The sequence below is a fragment of the Phoxinus phoxinus genome, assembly GCF_949152265.1.
Source record: "Phoxinus phoxinus genome assembly, chromosome: 6".
Lineage (NCBI taxonomy): Eukaryota > Metazoa > Chordata > Actinopteri > Cypriniformes > Leuciscidae > Phoxinus > Phoxinus phoxinus.
Window position 1 is genome coordinate 2,721,853 of NC_136881.1, and position 21,877 is coordinate 2,743,729.

At 38.7% G+C, this 21,877-nt stretch overlaps 1 protein-coding gene across 2 annotated transcripts in view; it reads right to left on the minus strand.

Annotated features, from left to right (window-relative positions):
• LOC307000975 (F-actin-monooxygenase mical1-like) overlaps nucleotides 1-21,877 on the minus strand; it is a 154,512-nt gene that overhangs the window by 67,141 nt on the left and 65,494 nt on the right. For both annotated transcript variants that reach the window (XM_079617018.1, XM_079617017.1), the window contains exons 8-10: nucleotides 20,174-20,257; nucleotides 6,107-6,296; nucleotides 5,650-5,887 (exon numbers count right to left, since the gene is read on the minus strand). In XM_079617018.1, the coding sequence (XP_079473144.1) occupies nucleotides 5,650-5,887; nucleotides 6,107-6,296; nucleotides 20,174-20,257 (512 nt within the window). The remainder of the gene's footprint in view (nucleotides 1-5,649; nucleotides 5,888-6,106; nucleotides 6,297-20,173; nucleotides 20,258-21,877) is intronic.

Consider the following 21,877-nt stretch of genomic DNA (forward strand, 5'->3'; position numbering starts at 1 on the left):
GTCTCCTACCACCACCTATACATCTTGAGAACAGATTTGAAGTATTAATGAATGTAAATGAGGAATCCCCAAACGTGATGAATGTGATCGAACACAGACTGAATAAGCCAGTAGCTAACACTGATGCTAACTTGCGCTCAAGGTCGAGCAGACAGCGGCACAGAGCTCAGAGCGCAGCCGAGCACACGACTCTGATAGTGGGTGACTCCATTATCAGAAACATTAGTAGCAGGAATACAACTACGTGCTGCCTTCCACAAGCAACAATTTCTGATGTAAACAGGGACCTTGAGAACATTCTGATGAAACATAAGACTGCAAATCGACTCATCATTCATGTGGGAAAAAATGATATTCATAAAGAGCAGTCAGAACTCCTCAAGAAGAATTTCAATGAACTTTTTGAAACACTTAAAAGATTGAAAGTACAAACATTCATCAGTGGACCACTCCCAGCAAGAGGAACAAACAGGTTTTCACGGTTGCTTGGGCTTAATACATGGCTCCAAAAAACCTGCAATATAAAAGGAGTGAACTTCATTGACAACTTCAATCTTTTCTGGAGTCAGAAGCAACTGTTCCAACAGGACGGCCTCCACCCAAACAAACTTGGTTCAAGAGTGCTAAAGGACAATATCTACTTCTCCCTCAATCATCCTTCTGCAGTGTGTGCCAATCCATTCAACCTGAATGGCACACACACACCTGGACACAGTATGAATGACCACAGGACTTCACTCCAGCACCTGAATGGACATGCGGTTGACACGTCACACAAGGACAATGATAACACCACTCAGCCACAACAACTTCTGCTCACGGACACAATCTCAGCTGAGCCCTGCCCACAGAGCTCAACACCACAAACAGACTGTGACATACTAGAACTGCTCCAAGATTCAACACCCAAGGACGACTTCCTGGAAAACAGCCAGGGAAACCAGGACAGCATATTACAGCCTCCGATAACACCAGAACAACAACAGCCCCTCTCACCAGACACGCTATCTCTATCTCCACCATCTCCACTTCTGGGCTTCTCAGAGAGAATGGAAAAACTGGTGTACGCTGGAACCAAACTATCCCACTCTTTTGCAAGCCCCCAGATATCAACCAAAACACGGCAGGCCTCACAACCACCAAAGCCTGCGGGCCCCGCTCACCCTCCCCCTCCTCCTGCAAGAGTTCTTCGGGCTCTGCCACAACGACAGGGGTCACACCCTCCTCCTTCTGCTCAAGGTGAACCAAAAACAACTGATACCAGCTCTCAGTGATATGTGTCGGGTCCCCGCTATGATAACAGTAACTTTCTCAAATGTTTACAGAACAAGCGGGAACCCTGTGTGCCTGTATCTTTCTCTATTGCTGTTCGATTACATGATAGAAAGTCTAAGGCCTTCAAAAGCCGTACAGCAAACCCATCTAATCTGTTGCCTATTACACGCCAGACTAAGACTGCTGTGGGGACAAAAAGTAAGACGGTTAAGTTAGCACTTTTAAACATCCGCTCACTTAAAAATAAATCACTTCTAGTCAATGACTTAACCACATACAACCTGGATTTTATGTTTCTAAATGAAACTTGGCTAGAAGACAACTGCAGTGCAACTGTCCTCAATGAAACATCCCCTCCTAACTTTACTTTTATGAGTGTCTGCAGAGCGGGTAGGAGAGGTGGGGGAGTAGCTGCTCTTTTCAAAGATGTCTATCCATGTAAGCAAATATCATTTGGTAATTACCCGTCTTTCGAATATCTGGGTATTGTGTTAAAAGGTGCTCCACGCATTTAATTTATTATTGTTTATAGGCCTCCAAAATACTCTTCAGCCTTTACTGAGGACTTTACAGAACTGTTATCAACCATTTCCTCAGAGTTTGACTGTTTTGCTATTGCTGGAGATTTTAACATTCACATGGATAATGCAGAAAACAATATGGCAAAATAAATCAAAACTGTTTTAAAAACTTTTGATCTGACTCAGCATGTACATGGACCGACACACAATCGTGGACACACTCTAGATTTACTTATCAGTAAGGGTCTAAACATTTCATCGATTGTTATTAAGGATGTAGCACTGTCTGATCATTTCTGTATTTTCTTTGATATATTGATCTCTCCTGCCATTGAAGCTAGATCTGTGTCTGTCAAAAGAGATGCTTAAATGAGAACACTAGTGTACTATTTATGAAGGCTATATCTTTAACACCAAGCATATCTGCTGACTCTGTTGATTTTCTCCTTGATTCTTTTAACTCAAAAGTTAAAAGTGTAATTGATGATATTGCTCCTGTGAAAGTCAGGAAGAGTGGTAGACAAAAGGCACCTTGGAGAAACTCAACAGCAGTGCAAAATATGAAAAGACAATGCAGAAAAGCAGAGCGCATGTGGCGGAAGACAAAACTTGTAGTCCATTATAACATCTACAAAGACACCATCCATGCTTTCAATATGGAACTAGGCAAAGGTAGACAGACTTTCTTCTCAAATATTATAAACAGCAACTTAAACAACACACGCACTCTTTTTGCTACTGTAGAGAGACTGACAAACCCCCCGAGCCAGATTCCCAGTGAAATGCTCTCAGACAGCAAGTGCAGTGAGTTCGCTTCTTTCTTCTCTGAGAAAATCAATAATATCAGAAAGGTGATCAGCACATCCCTGAGTTGCACTGGGGTCAGACAGATCAGACCACAACCTGAGAAAGTAGTTACTATGTCTGATTTCAAAGAAATTGATGGCAACATTTTGGAAGAAACCGTACAGCACCTTAAAACATCAACCTGCGCCCTTGACGCTCTTCCCACATCTTTCTTCAAAAGTGTGTTAAACAGCTTAGAAGCAGATCTCCTAGAAGTGGTAAATGCCTCACTTCTCTCTGGAAGTTTTCCAAACTCCTTGAAAACTGCAGTTGTCAAACCCCTCCTAAAAAAGAGTAATCTTGATAAGACTATATTAAGCAATTACAGACCGATCTCAAATCTTCCTTTCATAGGCAAGATAATTGAAAAAGTTGTTTTCAATCAGCTGAACAAATTCTTAAGCTCGAATGGATACTTTGACAATTTTCAATCTGGTTTCCGATCGCATCACAGCACAGAGACAGCGCTCATAAAGATAATTAACGATAATCGCTTAAATACTGATACAGGCAAATTATCAGTGTTGGTACTACTCGACCTCAGTGCTGCATTTGACACTGTTGATCACAACATACTTCTTGACAGGATGGAAAACTGGGTGGGGCTTTCTGGGATAGTCCTAAAATGGTTCAGGTCATACTTAGAAGCGAGAGGTTATTATGTGAGTATAGGAGACCATAAGTCTGAGTGGACATCCATGACATGCGGAGTTCCTCAAGGCTCAATTCTTGCGCCACTCCTATTCAACCTGTACATGCTTCCAATGAGCCAAATAATGAGAAAGAACCAAATCTCTTACCACAGCTATGCAGACGACACACAGATCTACTTAGCCCTATCGCCTAACGATTACAGCCCCATTGACTCCCTGTTCCAATGCATTGATGAAGTAAACAGTTGGATGTGCCAAAACTTTCTTCAGTTAAACAAAGACAAAACTGAAGTCATTGCGTTTGGAAACAAAGATGAAGTTCTCAAGGTGAACGCATACCTTCACTCCAGAGGTCAAACAACTAAAAATCAAGTCAGGAATCTTGGTGTGTCTCTAGAGTCAGACCTTAGCTTCAGTAGTCATGTCAAAACAATAACTAAATCAGCATACTATCATCTAAAAAATATTGCAAGAATTAGATGCTTTGTTTCCAGTCAAGACTTAGAGAAAATTGTGCATGCTTTCATCACCAGCAGGGTGGATTATTGTAATGGACTCCTTACTGGCCTTCCCAAAAAGACCATAAGACAGTTGCAGCTCGTACAGAACGCTGCCGCCAGGATTCTGAGCAGAACCAGAAAATTTGAACACATCACACCAGTCCTCAGGTCTTTACACTGGCTTCCAGTCACATTTAGGATTGATTTTAAAGTATTATTACTGGTATATAAATCATTTAATGGCCTAGGACCTCAATACATTGCAGATATGCTCACTGAATATAAACCCAACAGATCACTGAGATCATTAGATCACATCAACTAGAAATACCAAGGGTTCACTCAAAGCAAGGAGAGTCCGCTTTTAGCTATTATGCCAGCCGCAGCTGGAACCAGCCTCCAGAAGAGATCAGGTGTGCTCCTACAGTAGCCACATTCAAATCCAGACTCAAAACACATCTGTTTAGCTTTGCATTTACTGAATGAGCATTGTGCCACTGTTCGTCCAACTGTTTGCACTGTATTTTATTTTTATTTTTTACTCTAAACTGTTTTAATTATTCTTATTTCTTTTGATTATTTTAATTTCTTCTATGTAAAGCACTTTGAATTACCATTGTGTATGAAATGTGCTATATAAATAAACTTGCCTTGCCTTGCCTTGCCTAATGCAGGTTGTGTTGCGTAGTGTGAGATAAATTATATATTAAGTTGCTCAAGCAAGTGGTAAAATATTTAACCATGAACTTATATTAAAATCGCATACATTTTAAATTAAAACTTAAAATTTACAAAAAACAGCAGACTCATACTTTTTCTTTTGCATAATTTACATCTTTATACAATCTTGCATGTCACAATGAACTTGTTTTTCCACCTCCACGAATGAGACGATTCTCGTTCATTATGTGGCCTTGTTGAAGTAAATTGAAGTTTTCCTTGCTTTACCTCAGTCTTAAAGTAAAAAGATGACTGTGAAAAATAGTAGTATTTAATTAAATGCATTTATGGTGAGATTACTACATTTTATTTAATTAAATGCATTTATGATGAAATTACTATATTTTCATGTCAATATGTGTTAATTTTGACCATGAACCATGCGCTGTCACTAATTCAGCGCGTGCAGTACAGCAAAAATAGACTCTTTCTTTTCTATTTCTTTTAACTATATATTAAAAGAAAATTACTGTAGATAGACAACATTATCATAAAATATAATTTTTTTACAGATTAACCTGAAAGCGAAGTTTTTTTTTTTAATGTCATTTGACATAATTTATCAGTTTTTTCCACGGTTTAATAAACCATTATCAACATTAATATACTGTAATTTAATTATTTTAATTTCGACCGTAAAGTCAATTCTGTATTTTTACAGTTTCTGCATGTAATTTTTTTTCCGTCTGGAAATTTTGCTGCCAGAGATTTACCTTTTTTTTTACGGGATTTTGTTTTTACAGTATAGTGTTAAGTTATTGTTTAACATGATTATTTTTTTTTATTATTTATTATTTTAAATTAACCGAACGTCCAGTTTAACTGCCACAAGTTGATCTTCTTGTAATAATGATCTCATTGAGGAAAAATACACCGTATTTTTGCATTTTCAATTTTTGAAAAGTTAAATAAATAATTAATTTTATAATGAATATAATAATGAATATATAAAAATATTAATGATTAATCGATAGTCTATCGTTAATTCTCCATCCTTACTCTATACTGTAGCTTATTTAGGCTTGGTTTCACAGACAGGGTTTAGCTAAAGCAAGGATTAGGCTTTAGATCAATTAGGATATTTAAGTAGCTTTTATAAACGTGAATCTTGAGACAAAACAATGGCAAGCTTACTTATGTGAGCAATGGAACCGCTGCAGAATTTGCTGTAAATTGTCTTTACACCGAGGGCTGTGAGGTCATCAACGGTGAGGGTCCACAGATGCACGAGGTTTTTTCTGGAGAAAGAGTCTCTTTTTTCCAGCACAACTACCTGAAAGCCCAGTAGGGCCAACTCAATCGCTGTCTTAAGACCACAGGGACCCGCACCCACCACTAGACACTGAGAGAGAGAGACTGAGAGAGAGAGAGACTGAGAGAGAGAGAGAGAGAGAGAGAGAGAGAGAGAGAGAGAGAGAGAGAGAGAGAGAGAGAGAGAGAGAGAGAGAGAGAGAGAGAGAGAGAGAGAGAGAGAGAGAGAGAGAGAGAGAGAGAAAAGAAGTTTCTTTTGACCAGCATTAAACCATGTCATAGATGGAAATATCTGAAATTATTCAGGCTATTCAAATGGTTACTAGTTTTTGTGACATACCTGTTTATTTGCGGCTCTCTTGTCGATTTTCTGCCAGAGTTCTTTGGCCTTCGGGTTGTTGAGTTTGACCTTCAGATTGCTGTAGAAGTTCTTGTAGTCCCTGGGTTCGACCTCCAGGTGCTTACAGAGCTCTTTGAAACTATTCAGTGTCTCCTTACACTCCTGTGCCTCGACAAACGTTTTAAACAACCTCAGACAAAAGAGAGTTTACAAAAATATGTTTACATGCATCCAAAGTAAAAAAAATACTCAAATTTTCTCAAAATATTCATTGTAGCATCAGCTCTTTTCTCGCAGTGACTGAAACAGTTAAAAAAAGGACTCAGTCTCTCTATACCTTTCCTTTCTGAGAGCGTGCTCTACCCTGGTTAGATGGCCCAGTCTGTTGTGATTGGTCTACTAACAGTTCGTGTCAGAAACTAAACAGAAACACCCATTAACCCTCTGGGGTCTGAGGTGTTTTCTGGGTCCTGGAGGTGTTCTGACATGCTCTAACATTTGTGCTTATTACTTGTGCTATTTTCATGGCTAAAGTCATATTACACTGCATTCAGCACAAACTCTGCTACAATAATATGTCAGCAGCATGTATGTACAAGTTTGTAGTTTTGAGATAACAAAAAAAAAAAAATACGGTCATGAAACTCAAACTGATTATTTCTTCACAAGACTTTTGAAAATTGTATCACGTAGCCTAGAATATTTGCTCTAAAACTATGTGAAAATCATCCTGACTACTCATTCAGATAAGACAACATATTGATTTAAAATTTGTAAGACATGTTTTGTATAAGAAAGCTTTATGCGAGTAGGCGTTAACTACCCCATGAATATTGAGTGTTTCACACCTGAGAGAGACAAAGACCCTCCCATAATGGCCCTATTAGGAGCTCTCAGGCACTATGAGGAACTTTGAACAAAGAATGAGGAGATTTAAAAAAGAATGGCTTTTTGATTGTTTGGATTTATTTACAACACAACAATCCAAAGATACACAACAAATGGCAAAAAAAAGCACAATATTTAACACACTGAACTAAAGACAGAGACTTAACCAGTCACACACATTTGTGCCATTCCTGAAACATAGTGCATACCTGTCATTTCCCAGGTGTTTGATTTTTCACTTTACCTCCTCATGTCTCATGTTGAAGTCAGCAGGACTATACCTAAAAGAAATGAAATATAAAAAAGCTGTGAACATGCTGATATCAAGAGAAAATAGGGCTGCACGATTTTGGGAATAGCCTACATTTTGATTTGTTCTGGTTAAAATTGCTTTTGTAAAATTTACAAAATACACACACACACACACACACACACACACACACACACACACACACACACACACACACACATATATATATATATAATGATGAACACCAGGTTTGTTGTGCCGTGTAGGTGCAGGGCTGCATAAAATAATAATAACAATAGTAGGCTATAGCAGGCATCGTTAAAAAGGAACACTTTAGTAACACTACACTAGAGAAAAATAAATTGATTATCATGTTACTTCAAATGTTTACAATCGATATGACGTTATGAAATGAGATTGGAGTAAAAACATGAAGCCTATGTTTGGTGTGTTTTGCGGATCAGGCCGAATTTTTCTGTACAAGCCCGGCAGTTAAAATCCCTTTTTTTTCTCGTAATGACACATGTACGTTTCTTTGTGTGGAAAGCCCGCTTTTATTAAGCAACTGTAAGGCATTCGGAAATGTCAACAGATGAGCGCATCAGCGCGCACGGAGCAACAAGCGCTCTTAACACAGGTGCGCATGCACGTGTCTCGTTGTCAAGGCTACATAAAAAATTTCCGCACACAGGAAGCCAGATGTTATGGTAATATTTTACATGTATTTTAATCACAAAAACGAACGTTTGCATCAAGTGAAAGCATCAGGCACATTGGCTACCTACATAATAAGCTGTTTTAAATTTAAAATGTTCAATGCCTTATCGCGCTGATGTGGGCTCTATTTCAAACACACAGCGCGACTGACTCAAACACACAGCGCGTGCAGAGAACATTCACTGAAGCATCGAGCAACAGTTCGACTGAAATGTGAAGTTTATGCAACAATAACACTAACTAATATAATTCAGAATTATTTCTTACCTTAAAATCTTTCTTGTCTTCAAATCGCGTTCTTCTTCTTCTGATGCAAATCCAATGTTAGCTCACAGCGTGTCTTCCAAACTCGACGACAGCAGAGGATTGATGAAGTTGGGTGCATTGTTTTTGAGGTGCGTGACGCGTGGAAGATTTGCATGTCAATATCTTTTGCGCGTGTGGGTGTGGTCACATTAAAACTAATGAGCAAGAGTTAGAGAAACTGGATATCTTGTTGGTTTTATACAAATTACTTAAACAGAGAATATTTGTTTTTGTTTTGAATCAGATAATTTAAAACTACACACTTAAATGTTTATAAAGATATATAGCTCATAAATGTGTGACAAGTAATCGCTGAGTTTTGTTTATGTTTAGAGACGTGCTCAAGAAAAAAAAGTTCACGAGACGGAGAGGCAGAAAGCACACCCTGTTTAATTTCTTTATTTTACAAAAGCACAACGTTTTGTTTTGATTGTAAGTGGACACATACAAAAGTAGACATCTCACAGACTCTTTTTTCATATTTATTAAGTCTGTATGACCATAAATGACGGAATATTTTACGTTTATTCAGCTGCTATGTGAAAAAAATCACGCAAATCATGCCGGCGTGATTGCCGACCCCAGAGGGTTAAACATATCTGAATTTCAGCTCTGGATCTTCCTCAGCACTTGATGCAGTGATACGAACAGTAACTATGGCATCGGTTTTACCGTATTAATTCAAGCTCGAGTCCTCTCCAAGTGCATGGGAAATGGATTTGCTTTCACACCACTGATATCGTCTCGGGTTACTTGACTCTGTTCCATGAAAAAGCAGGAACGAGATGCTACACTTGATTCAGCGCATTGGGAACGCTTTTTGTGTGACCAGCAGTGAATATATGTGTGCAACACGTCAATGGAATTGACTTTGAGCTTGTATAGCCACAGACAATGACGTCATCAGAATGAGTGTGCATCAGAGGCTATAATTAGATGCATCACAGGTGCATCGCAAGGAATAATTTTGTCTGAAAAGCAGTCCTGGGACATCCTCAGTGTGGCAATAAAGTGCATCATCTCGTTCATGCTTTTTCAGGTCAAGTAACCTGAGACATTCCCTTTCAAAAGATACACTCAATGCTGTGCTTGTTTCAGCGCATTGGGAACGAGAATACCCACACCGCAGCACAGGGGGTGTCTGGACCCCTTACGGTTGTTTAGTGTTTGCACACAAGAACGCGAAGAACATATCAGACATGAGCTTATGATGTCGACTCAAGGATGTGAGAGCCCAGAGTGGTATGAACATCCAAACTATAAAATCTCATTAATGTGTGCGGAGAGGACCAGTCTGCCGCATCACAAACATGCTGCAGGGGGGCACTCCCCACCAAGGCTCAGGAAGAAGTAAGGTAGAAGTAATAGAATGAGCACTGATTCGAACTGACAAAAAATTACCGCACACCTAAGGGAGTGGCGGCCGCCCCCCTGTTAACCCCCTGAGGTCAGCAAACGCGCGGGCGCGTTTTGCTCGTTTTTTTTTTTTACATAGCAGCAAAATAGACCTAAAATACTCCGTCGGTTTTGGTCACACAGACTTAAGAAATATGAAAAAATAAGCTGTTAAATGTCTACTTTTTTATGTGTCCACTTACAATCGAAATAAAACATTGTGCTTTTGTAAAATAAAGAAAGTAAACAGGGAGTGCTTTATGCCTCTCCGTCTCCGTGAACTTTTTTTCTGAAGCACTTCTCTAAACTCAAACAAAACTCAGCGAATACTATTCACTCAGACATGAGCTATATATCTCTATAATCATTTAAGTGTGTAGTTTTAAATTATCTAATTCAAAACTAAAACAAATATTCTCTGTTTATGTAATCTATATAAAAAGAGCGAGAGATCAGCCGGTCTCATTATCGTTCTGGCAGCTCATTACTCTGCTAATGTGACACGCCCATCGAGAGCGCGCACTATTCAAACACAGATAATCTGGAGCAACACATGCAAACCAGTCAACGCCCACAACAGCTGGACAACACACTCGCTGTGAGGAATAGCTCTGCTAATAATATCGTGATTATCCTGGAAATTTTACCTCAAACGTGCTGGAGTAGCCGAACAACGGATCCAGCTGCAGATCATCAGTAAGTGCTTTGTTCTAATCGCGATATGAACTGGTGTCTGTAATCCGCAAAAGACTGTTTAAATTTGAATCGCGTTTCTGTGTTTGAATGAATGAACGGCACATGTGCATGCGTTTGTTTACTAACGTTACAGCTCGCGCGTGTCTGTGTGTGAATGAAATATCGGTAACACTTTACAATAAGGTTAATTTATTAAACATTATTTAATGTATTAACTAACATGAACAATACATTTGTTACAGTATTTATTAATCTTTGTTAATGTTAGTTAATATGAATAAAGCTGTTCATTGTTTGTTCATGTTAGTTCACAGTGCATTAACTCATGTTAACAAGATTCTAATAATGTATTAGTAAATGTTGAAATTAACATTAACAAAGATGAATAAATGCTGTATAAGTGCAGTTCATTATTAGTTAACGTTAACTAATGTAGTTAACTAATGTTAACTAACGAACCTTATTGTAAAGTGTTACCAAAATATCTATTGCCTACTGAGATGAGTAAAAATCGACTGAATACGTTGAAATAAAATGTCTTTGTATAAGCAACATTTTAAACTGCAAATTAACATTTATGCCCTAATATAGGCTATATTATAAAAGACGATATGTTACAGACGAAATATGAAAGACAACATTTCGTTTTGGATAGATTATAAAGTTTGTACTGCCACATCAAAACCTAATTTCCAAGGTGCAAACAAAATCTTAATATAAGCCTTCTCTTTAAATTATTTTTGTGTTTTATTAGTGACAAATTTGGGGAGAGGATAGCCTACATAATCCAAAACTTTCTGAAAATACGAATGAGAATTAACTGCACAATTACTAGAAATGTTTACCTTGGATATTATAAAAATTTGCAAGCATACAGTTTGTGGAAAAATACACTTTTTTTTCAAGATGTTTCCAACTCTGAACCAATTCTGTAGATGTGTGTGTGTATGTATGTATGTATGTATGTATGTATGTATGTATATATATATATATATATATATATATATATATATATATATATATATGTGTGTGTGTGTGTGTGTGTGTGTGTATGTATGTATGTAAATATGTGTGTGTGTGTTGTCTTTGCATTCTGTGTGGCTCAGTGACACACTCAGTGAAAGGCTCATTAGTATGCAGCATTAGCAGGTCTTCTTTGTCTCCAGGTGTGAATGAGGACATTATTCATGACCTTGTTGGATCATTCACGCCTGCATATTGCCTTTCCAAACAAAAAGTGTCTTACAAAATTTAAATCAATCTATTGTTTAATGTGAACGATTAGCCCGGATGATTTTCAGATCATTTTGAAGTAAATACTCTAGCCGACAAGATCCATTAGTCAAAAGTATTGTGGGAATATGTGAAGTTGGTCGTTTGTGGTCTTATATCAGAACATTTAAGTTTGAGTTTTTTGAATAACCACGCATAAATAATATTCTCTCAAAAATGCAAACATGTACATACATGTTGCTCACATATTATGATAGTCATGTTCGTGCTAAATAGAGTGTAATTACACCTTTGCCATTCATATGTTTATAAGCAACTGAAAAAAATACAAATATCAGGTCATGTCAAAACATCTCAAGGACCCCAAAAACACCTTAGACTCCAGAGGGTTAAGGCCCCCATGACAAACAAATAGTTGCTCTTATTGGAGGAGCATGTGCCTGCTGATAACTTTTCCTGCAGGAAGTCCAGAACTGAAGCAATCTGGCAGTTAACTGGATCTGTATTAAAGAAACCCATTTATAGGCAAATCTTTTCCTAGTGGAAGGAACAGTGAGAATGATCTCTATAATTTCAGGTGAAAGCCCAGTGTCCCTCAGTTGGTACCCTTCAGGGGCCAAATATGAAGTTTCCATAGCTCGGGCCGGGGAAGAAATATTGTCCCCCTGCGCTTGAGACAGAAGGTCTCTCCTCTCTGGTATCGCCCAGGGCAAGCCGTCAGGGCCATAAATACATCAACTCGAGGCAGTTGATAAAAAAAAGAAGTAGGCTAAGTCCTTCCACAGCAGAGAAATTAATATTTTTGAATAAAAATCTCTAAAAAAGTGAGACATTGTGGCTTGATTTATTTTATTAATATTCATTTTGCAGGACCAAATTAACATTATGCACAGTGAGGAGCCTATAGGTTACAAGATTCACATATTAGAAAAATACAATAATAAAAAAACAACTCATTTTTTAATGGCTCGTCAAGGTTGTTTCAGATCAACACCTGCAAGTGACCACAGGTGTCACCGTTGAGACGGGTGTCGGATTGATTCGAAGCCTCGTAACAATATGGCCCATTTGGTTCAACTGTTTCATTGCTTCACGAAGCCTCGATCTGCCCACCACTAGGATTGACTCAGATTAATAACATAAACATAGATTGAGTGCTCACTGCGCCATGAGCTCGTTATTTACTTTTACCCAACGCGCCTCGCTCGTGGAAATGTGTCAAAATGTCCTCACATAGGAACGTGCATAATAACAAAACTTAAACAAAATATCAAACAATCACAAAATTATATAATATTTATAAAAGCAAATGTCCATCATGAATCATTCACAGCCTCTAACAGAGGCAGAACAGTACTGAATTTTTTTAATTTTTAATGATTTCTCGTTATAGGTCGCCTGCATTTCTGTAAAATATAAATAATTCTTATTGTTATTATTATTTTATGCAGCCCTACAAGAATATGCCTACAATGCACAACAAACCAGGGGCCGGTGTTACAATATATTCGGTTCCTAAAATATTTGGTTCCAATGGGTGGAGCTACCATGAATATTCACGCGACCATAACGTGGGCGTGGCGACCAATAGGCCTACTACAAGTGGAACAGAAATGATTAGCGTGAGCGTCTCAGATTGCGTTTTCTCCAAAACTTTCTCATTCTCCCATGTTTAAATAAATATTTACAAATATATTATTGTGTTTGTATTCTGTCTCCCAAAGTTGTCTGTATTATTAAAATAGCGTTTAAATTATAGGTTGAATTAAAAAAGCTTAATCTCAGTCATTCATGAGAAACAAACAGTTCTATATCATAGAATGAACTAATCTGGGAGAAATTTGGAGAAATATGTATTTATTGTAAATAGGTGTGTTGTCTTCCAACGCTTCCTACAGGATCAGGTCTGTATTAGTTCAGTTAAAAACAGAGTACTGAGAAACACATGCTACAAAAACGATGAATTGTTTAAAAAATATATATTTGTAGTTTAAGCTTTGCTTCGTTCTGAGGCGCTTTGAGGCGTTCACGCTAATAATTTCTGTTCCACTCGCCTGTTGGTTGCCCCGCCCACACTATGGTCTTGTGAATATTCATGGTAGCTCCTAGCCTGGTAATACCAAACTCTGCTACTTCGCTTTGCTTCATAGACAGAGTCTGCCATGGCATCATTGAAAAGTGTTTTCTTTATCGCGGGGGGGGGGGGCTCGTCTGAAGTATAAAATCATTGGTTACCCGTAAGCCAATCACATAACGTTTGGTTATGCGCCAGCTCAGCAGCATCGAACTGCCACTGTAAACACATTATAAATAATGCGAAAACGAAACCATCGACAGAAATACCGGAGTGAACATGGCTGTCAACGACTTTTGTAGATTATGTGATGTAAATCTACGCATCCACGGCACAATCGGGGCCTCTAAACTATTATTTGACAGTAAAGAGAAACAGGAAAATATTTGCAGCCAACTGTCAAAGTTAGGATTAGTTCTGTCAAACACAGCTCTTTGTTCATTTCGAGTCTGTCGGAAATGCTGCAACTTAATTGCAAGATTACAGCATGACATGGCAATATTTACGAACTGGAAAAAAAAGGAGACACTGACCTGTCAAAAGGGTGCCAGTTCGAGCTCGACAAATAAAAGAGACCTAGATATCACATATCGACATCACCTCCATTCAAAATGTTTTATTTTGTATTTAATATTTCGGGAATATTCTCCACAACAGAGCAAATTGCATCCCTTGTCTGTCTCCATAATATGATATTATCCGCGGTCGTTTTCGATTTCCCCAATCTCAAACTCGGCGCTTAGCGTCTACGTCACGGCTCTCAGTCCGCCCTCTGTTCGTTGATTGGCCGGCTGTTTTCAGGCTGGAGGAAAACTGAGAGACATGTCGATGTCTCAGACTAAGTACAGAAGCGAAATGAAATTGAGCGGAAGTACGAAGTCTGACGTAGTCAGGCTAGGTAGCTCCACCCATTCGAACCAAATATTTCAGGAACCGAATATATTGTATCACCTGTTTGAAAGAGTTATGAGAGACCGCACCAGAGTATTTATTCAACGTTTTCGTTTCAGCAGGGTTGAATTGTTAGAATTAATCAACAAATTATCACCACAGTGACAACACTAAACAGACGGGAACAGAGCGCTGTCCAGCACTGCAGGTGCAAATCTCTCTACGATTTTATCAATCCAATGCTTGCATACCAAAATATGCATACTTACTGAATAGTAAAAATTTTCTTGTTTCACAATCTGAGTATTTTCTTTTTCTTTTTTTCAGCTCAGCAGCAGTCATGTTGTCATCTATTCGTTGCAGCCAATAAATTCAAATTTGTAACCATAGTAACGTGAACTGCATCTCAATTCTCAGTGCGGTAGAACATGAAAGCGTGTCCGCGCAAGGTCTACGCTAAGCATAACTGCTCTTAGTCGTTTTTAGATGGTGCAACAGGTGTAAATATTAATTGGAAAGCTGGAAGTAACCAAGTCCAGCGTAGAGCTTAAACACAACTTTTTTACGTCCAGCTGGTGCAACCGGCCCATGATGTTAATTTTTGTGAATTTTAAATAGCAATTTTCACGAGAAAAATTAACAATTTGATTTTCTTCCCCAAATCGTGCAGCCCTATAGTCTCTCCTGATATTAGCATGTTCACAGTTGTTTTGTTGTTGTTTTTACTAGGGCTGGGTTTCAATTCAAATTTCAAGAATCGATTCGATTCCGATTCTCAAGATCTTGAATCGATTATCATTATTCGATTCGATTCGATCTTATATTTTTTTTAAAAAGTTTTAACTGTTCATGAACAATCAAGTGTTTGTATTAAATAACATTCACACACATACATTAATGTTGTAAAAATGTATTGTTCACTCAATGTGTTGATGTTAGATAAGGCATTATATGTTAATGAATGGTATCTTATTGTAGTGTTACCAACTAAACAGGAGATAAAACGTGTTTTATTTGACTTGACTGTCCTTTTATTTAATCCAAAACTGCGTTCATATTTAAAAGGCCTTTTAAAGATACAACCGCACACGATACCACTTTAGGGGCCGTTCACATATCGCGTTTTATGCGCGTGCAAATTCAGTGAGATGCACTTCAATGCATCTCAACAGGTCATGTGACAAAAACCAGCGGCCTTTCCGTAACAACATGGAAAGCTCAGCCGAACGGCTGATCGTAGCTGTACAGGGCGGCTTTTTATTTCTCATCTCAATGAATATATCTAGTAGTAAAGCTAATGCAAGGGCTAGAAATCAATACATTTTTTGATGATACTTCCTCGTCATCATGGAGAGCGCAGTTTGCACCACTTTCTCCTCTCCATAAGCGCGTGCTTTCCCGTTGCGTCTGCCGTTGCTATGCAACCATGAACAGAGGCGCGCCTGGAAAACGAATTTGCACGCGCAAAAAACGCGCTATGTGAACGGCTCTTTCCTCCTTTCTGGTCAACAAGTGGATTCAGAGAAACCGCATTAGCAGCGCCACCGGTCGCCATGTCTCAGTGTGTTTATGGGGAAAATGTAGGCCTATTATTAAATCGATCCTCTGAGTTACGGATCGATCTTTAGAAATTAATATGACAATCGATTCAGAATTGGTGAATCGATTTTTTTCAACACAGCCCTAGTTTTTACAGGGACCAGATGCCACTGATGGTGTAAACATTCACACAAGCCTCAGTACATGAACATGGTAAAATGAAAAAGCAAACACCTTGGAAATGAAAGGTATGATGAACAGGAAGTGTTTTAGGAATGGCACAAAGGTGTAAGACTGTTCACATGTCTTTTTAGATCAGTGTGCTCAATAATGTGCCTTTTTGTGTTGTAAAAAATCCAAACAATCAAAAAGCCATTATTTTAATCTGTCCACATTCTTTGTTCAAGTTCCCTCACAGTCCCACCTGATAGGGCTTTTGTCTTCCCAGGTGTGAAACACATCAATATTCATGATAATTCACGCCCATGATAATCTCTCCAGATCCCCAGATCCATGTTGGCGCTTCTTGTCTTCAGTTCAGCCCACTCATCTTCTATGGGGTTCTATAGGGTCTGTTAGGTTTCGATTTTTTTATCTGTTGGTATTTGATCCAATCCATGATGCCATGTATCTGAACAAGATGTCCAGGACCTCTGGCAGAAAATTAGGCCCACAGCAGTAAAGATACAGCAGAGTATTTCATTTTACACATGGAGTACTTTTTTATCCCTGTGTGCACCAAACCCATCTTAAGTGTTTGCTGCCAAAAAAAGCTATTTGTTTTGTTTCATCTGACCATATAACCCGTCCCGTTTGAAGTGCCAGTAGTGTCAGGTACTTTTCAAACGTTCTATGGTCAGATGAAACAAAAAAAAATATTTTTTGGCAGCAAACCCCATAAGATGGGTTTGGTGCACACAGGGATAAAAAAGTACTCCATGTGTAAAATGAAATACTCTGCTGTATCTTTAATGCTGTGGGCCTAATTTTCTGCCTGAGGTCCTGGACATCTTGTTCAGATACATGGCATCATGGATTGGATCAAATACCAACAGATAAAAAAATAAAAATCTAACAGACTGTGCTAGAAATCTTATAACTGGCCGTGTTTGGATCTTCCAAAAGGACAGTGATCCAAAAACAATATCAAAATCAAAACAAAAATGGGTCACTGAGCACAAAACCAAGATCTGCAATGGCCATCCCAGTCCCTGGCCTGAACCCTATAGAACAGGGGTACTCAATAAGAAACCTAAAAGGTCCACTTACCAAATTTTCCTTACGTCCAGGGTCCGGAACAGTGATGGTTCAAAATCCAAAAACAGAACTCAAACAAAAAAGGTGGTAAATGCCCCAAAACGTTCAAACTATGTACAAAAGGGGATGTGGTCTGGCTTTATTAGTGTGAAAAGTGACACCTTTTTTGTGCCACCAGTTCTTTAAACTTGGGCATAAAAGGTGTGAGGGCCAGGCGGAGGCACTGATGTAAGTGTTCATTACTGAGGGTGCTTCTGTATTTGTTTTTCACCATATTCATGGTTGAAAAGGCAGACTCACAACAGTATGTTGAGGGAAACATGGTGAGAATTTGAAGGGCCATCTTCTGCAAGGAAGGAACACCTGCTGCAGGGACCATCTTAGTCCAGAAGGTGGTAGGGTCACAGAGAGACTCCTGCAGTGCAAGGTTTTCCTGAAGCTCAATAATCTCTGATTGAAGAGAAGCAGCACTAGCCCATGGGCAGATTTTCAGGGCTTCAGTTGAAAATTCTGCAATGTTTTTGACAAGGAATGGATTTTCCATGCATAGTAAGACTTGTTTTCCCACAGGGAAATCTCCAAAGCGAGTTTGGAAATTTTCAATCAGCTTGTCCAGGAATTCAGCATGATTGTGATGATGATGTTTTCCTGCTGTTTGATTCAAAAGCTTTGGGAAGTGAAGCAGGTCCTGCTTTAAGTCACACTTGAACAGCTCCAGTTTCTTCTGAAAGACACAGACAGCTGATGTGAGGTTACACACTGTGTTATTTTTGCCCTGGAGCTTCATGTTCAGATCATTGAGATGGGAGGTGATGTCAGATAGAAATGCAACAATTTCCATTTTTTCTTCATTCTGTATGAATTCCACAAATTGTTTTGCTTTTGCACTCTTCTGATCCAACAGAAAGGTTTCCAAATCTTTCCGTAAAGTCCAAAAGCGCTCCAGTACCTTGCCTTTACTAAGCCACCGGACATTGTTGTGGAGGAGCAAATCATCAAATTCTGCATTCACCTCTGTTAGGAATGAGCGCAACAAGCGATGCTGCAGAGCAGATGATGCCCTCAAAAAGTTCACAAGTCTCATTACTGTTGTCATGACCTCTGCATACTTTTCTCCAAGACTGGCACACAAAACCATCTGATGAATTATGCAATGATATGCAATGAGGTCAGGGTGATGAGCTCTCAAGCGTGCCACTAATCCCCTCTATCTTCCAGTCATACATGGAGCTCCATCAGTAGCAATGGAAATAACATGCTTCAGATCTATCTCTCTGTCTCTCAACATCTGCATCAGTGCTTCATAAATATCGTCCCCTCTTGTGTGTCCATGGAGGGCTGTGAGGCCTAACACATCTTCACAGAATTCTCCTTTCTCTTCATCAAAAAATCTGACAAAAACCAGAAGTTGTGCATTGTCTGTGTTGTCTGTGGATTCATCCAAAGCCACTGAAATGCATTTAGCCTTTTTTATTGCAGACTTCATTTGGTCAAGCAAATCATCAGCAAGGACTTCAGTTCGCTTTACAGCAGTGGAGTCAGACAAAGATATTTGGTTTATTTTTTGTATTATGTCATCTTTTTGAGTTCCCTCAAACAGAGCAATCGCTATTTCATTCATGCATTCCTTCACAATCTCTGAGTCAGAGAATGGTTTCTTGCGCTCTTGTTGGGTGGCTGATCTAACTATTACATTGCATGTTGTTTGGTATGATGATTGCAGTTGTTTGATTTTTCTGGCCCTTACCTCGGATTTTAGGGGGTAATTGTGATCAAAGTGTCCATGCTTTGAGTCATAATGACGTTTCACGTTACCACTCTTGACGATGGCAACCGTCACGTTGCAAATTAAACACATTGGTTTTGTGCTCCCCACCGGCAGCACAAATGCATAACTGTCAGTCCACTCCGTCTTAAATTCACGATTTTCAGAATCAACTTTTCTTTTCTTGTCAGGTTTTGAGCACGTAATGATTTTCACAGACGGATTAGCGCTTGCGTTGTTGTGAATGACACACACAACCTGCGTGTCCCACAGACGTTGCGGCCAGCGAGCGAGTGAGTGAGTGAGTTGTTATGGTGATTTCAGTTATTACAGCTCAGAGTCCTTTGGATTGGACACAGAGTAGATAGATAAACCACATCTAGTTGGAAAACAATATAGGCGCGAAATCACGCAATGAAAACTCGCTTGGATCATGACTAAATTATAATGTTGTTTATTTTGGCTTCGGTCCAAATTGTATCGTGTCTGGGTCCGGATCCGGACCACGGTCCGCCTATTGAGTACCCCCGCTATAGAAGATGAGTGTGCTGAACTGAAGAGAAGAAGCACCAACATGGATCTGGGAATCTGCAGGATCTGGAGAGATTATGTATGGAGGAATGGTCTCTGATCTCTTGTCAGGTGTTCTCCAAACTCATCAGGCATTATAGGAGAAAACTCAGAGCTGTTATCTTGGGAAAAGGAGGTTTCAAACATATTTAATAAAAGGGGGCAAATAATTGTTCCCAACGTGTTTTGGAGAAAAACATTTATTTCATAATGTGATTTCCCCCCACTTTCAATTATTTTACTTCAATGAAAGGTTAGATTTTTAATATAATATCAAAAGGATTAACAACGCAGATTTATTTTTTACAGCCATCTTTGATCATATTTACCAAGGGGGCAAATCATTCTGACCAGCACTGTATGTATTTCATTCAGATAAAGCATCATACCTGCACACAGATCTACATTTTGATGTTGCTAAGTTGATTAAGTAAACAGATTGACATCCATTGCTAGATGGTGCCTAAACTGGTGCTACGTGCATACCTGTCTGTTGCCTGGGGATCTTGGGATGCTGGTCTGTTTGTCTCAACCCCACTCACTTCATTTTGCATATTTACCCCCAGGAAACTAACAACAACAAAAAAAGGGTTCACAAAGTTAGACAGCAGTCTCTTTTAAAAATCGAAGACATTACCATAGTAACTGACTATCTTGCTATACATTTTTCCAGCACGGATTACTTTATTTGCCGAATTCTGTTTGATGAATGTCCTTGTAATTAATTCAGAATGCAGAATAATAATAATAATAATAAACTTTATTTTCTATAGTGCCTTTAAAAGTAGCATCTCAAAGCGCTTCACAAGAGTATAACATGATAAAACAGAATTAGGAATATATATATATATATATATATATATATATATATATATATCATGAAATGTTTGATTAATCATAATTATAATTATAATTTTATGACAATTACGAACAATTATGTAAAAGCTTGCTACCCTAAACAAATAAGTTTTAAGGGATGATTTAAAAACACTAAGGGATTCAGCTTGCCTAATCTCAACTGGCAGGGAATTCCAAAGTTCGGAGCATTCGAAGAAAAAGCCCTATCACCCAAGGATTTTAAGCGAGTAAGGCGAACAATTAAAAGGCCAGCTTCCGAGAAGCGGAGATCACGTGCTGGTGTGTAAGGGGTTAAAAGCTCAGAGAGATAAGGAGGTGCCAGTCCATGCAAAGCCTTATAGGTAAGCATAAGGATTGTAAAATCAACACGGAATCTGACAGGGAGCCAGTGTAAAGATTCCAATACAGGAGTGATATGATCCCTTGTCCTGTTTCCAGACAGGATTCGAGCGGCAGAATTTTGAACTAACTGTAGTTTGTTACGGGTAGCTTTTGAAACCCCGGCCAGCAAAGCATTGCAGTAATCAATGCGAGAAATACAAAGATGTTAATTAACTTTTCAGTCACTGGGAGTGACAACATAGGACGCAATCTGCTATATTTCTTAGATGAAAAAATGATCTTCAAATGATCTTGACAGTGCTCTGAACATGAGGAACAAAAGTTAAATTAGTATCAAATATCACCCCCAAATTTTTTTATTTTGTTTGAAATTTAAGTGTAGAACCATCTACACTTAAAGTTGGAGACCCAGCCTTATGTAGCTGGTGTGGTGAACCAATGAGCATTACCTCCGTCTTGTCACTGTTTAGACATAGAAAATTTACAGGCATCCATTTTTTAATCTCAGAAATACATAAAGAAAGAAAGGACACAGCCACATTAACATCAGGTTTAAAATATGTGCATAAGGAGCTCTGTAAGTGGAGAATGGTCGACAGCACTAAAAGAGCATCATATACATTATTTGGATTTGCGTCTACAGAAAACATGCAGTGCCCGCTGTTTTTTTATTTTTTATAACAGACAACAGCGCACTACTGTTGGTGGATGTCTCATGTAGGGCTGTCACTTTTGTGAAAAACAGGAGTGTAACATTCTCGAAAAGCAGAGTGGACTGCCATAACATTAATGAAAAACATTACTGCAGGCTTTAACATGGCTGTTTTCATAATTAGAAATGTCAAACAAATTTCACCTACGTAGCCTGTAGCCCGAGTCTGTAAGCTATCTGTAGCCTATGCTTGAAATTTTCTAAATACTGGCGACACCTTTTGCAGAAGTAGGCTATAATCTGCTGTTATGTGTGTTTATCAGAACCTGCAGTTGCTG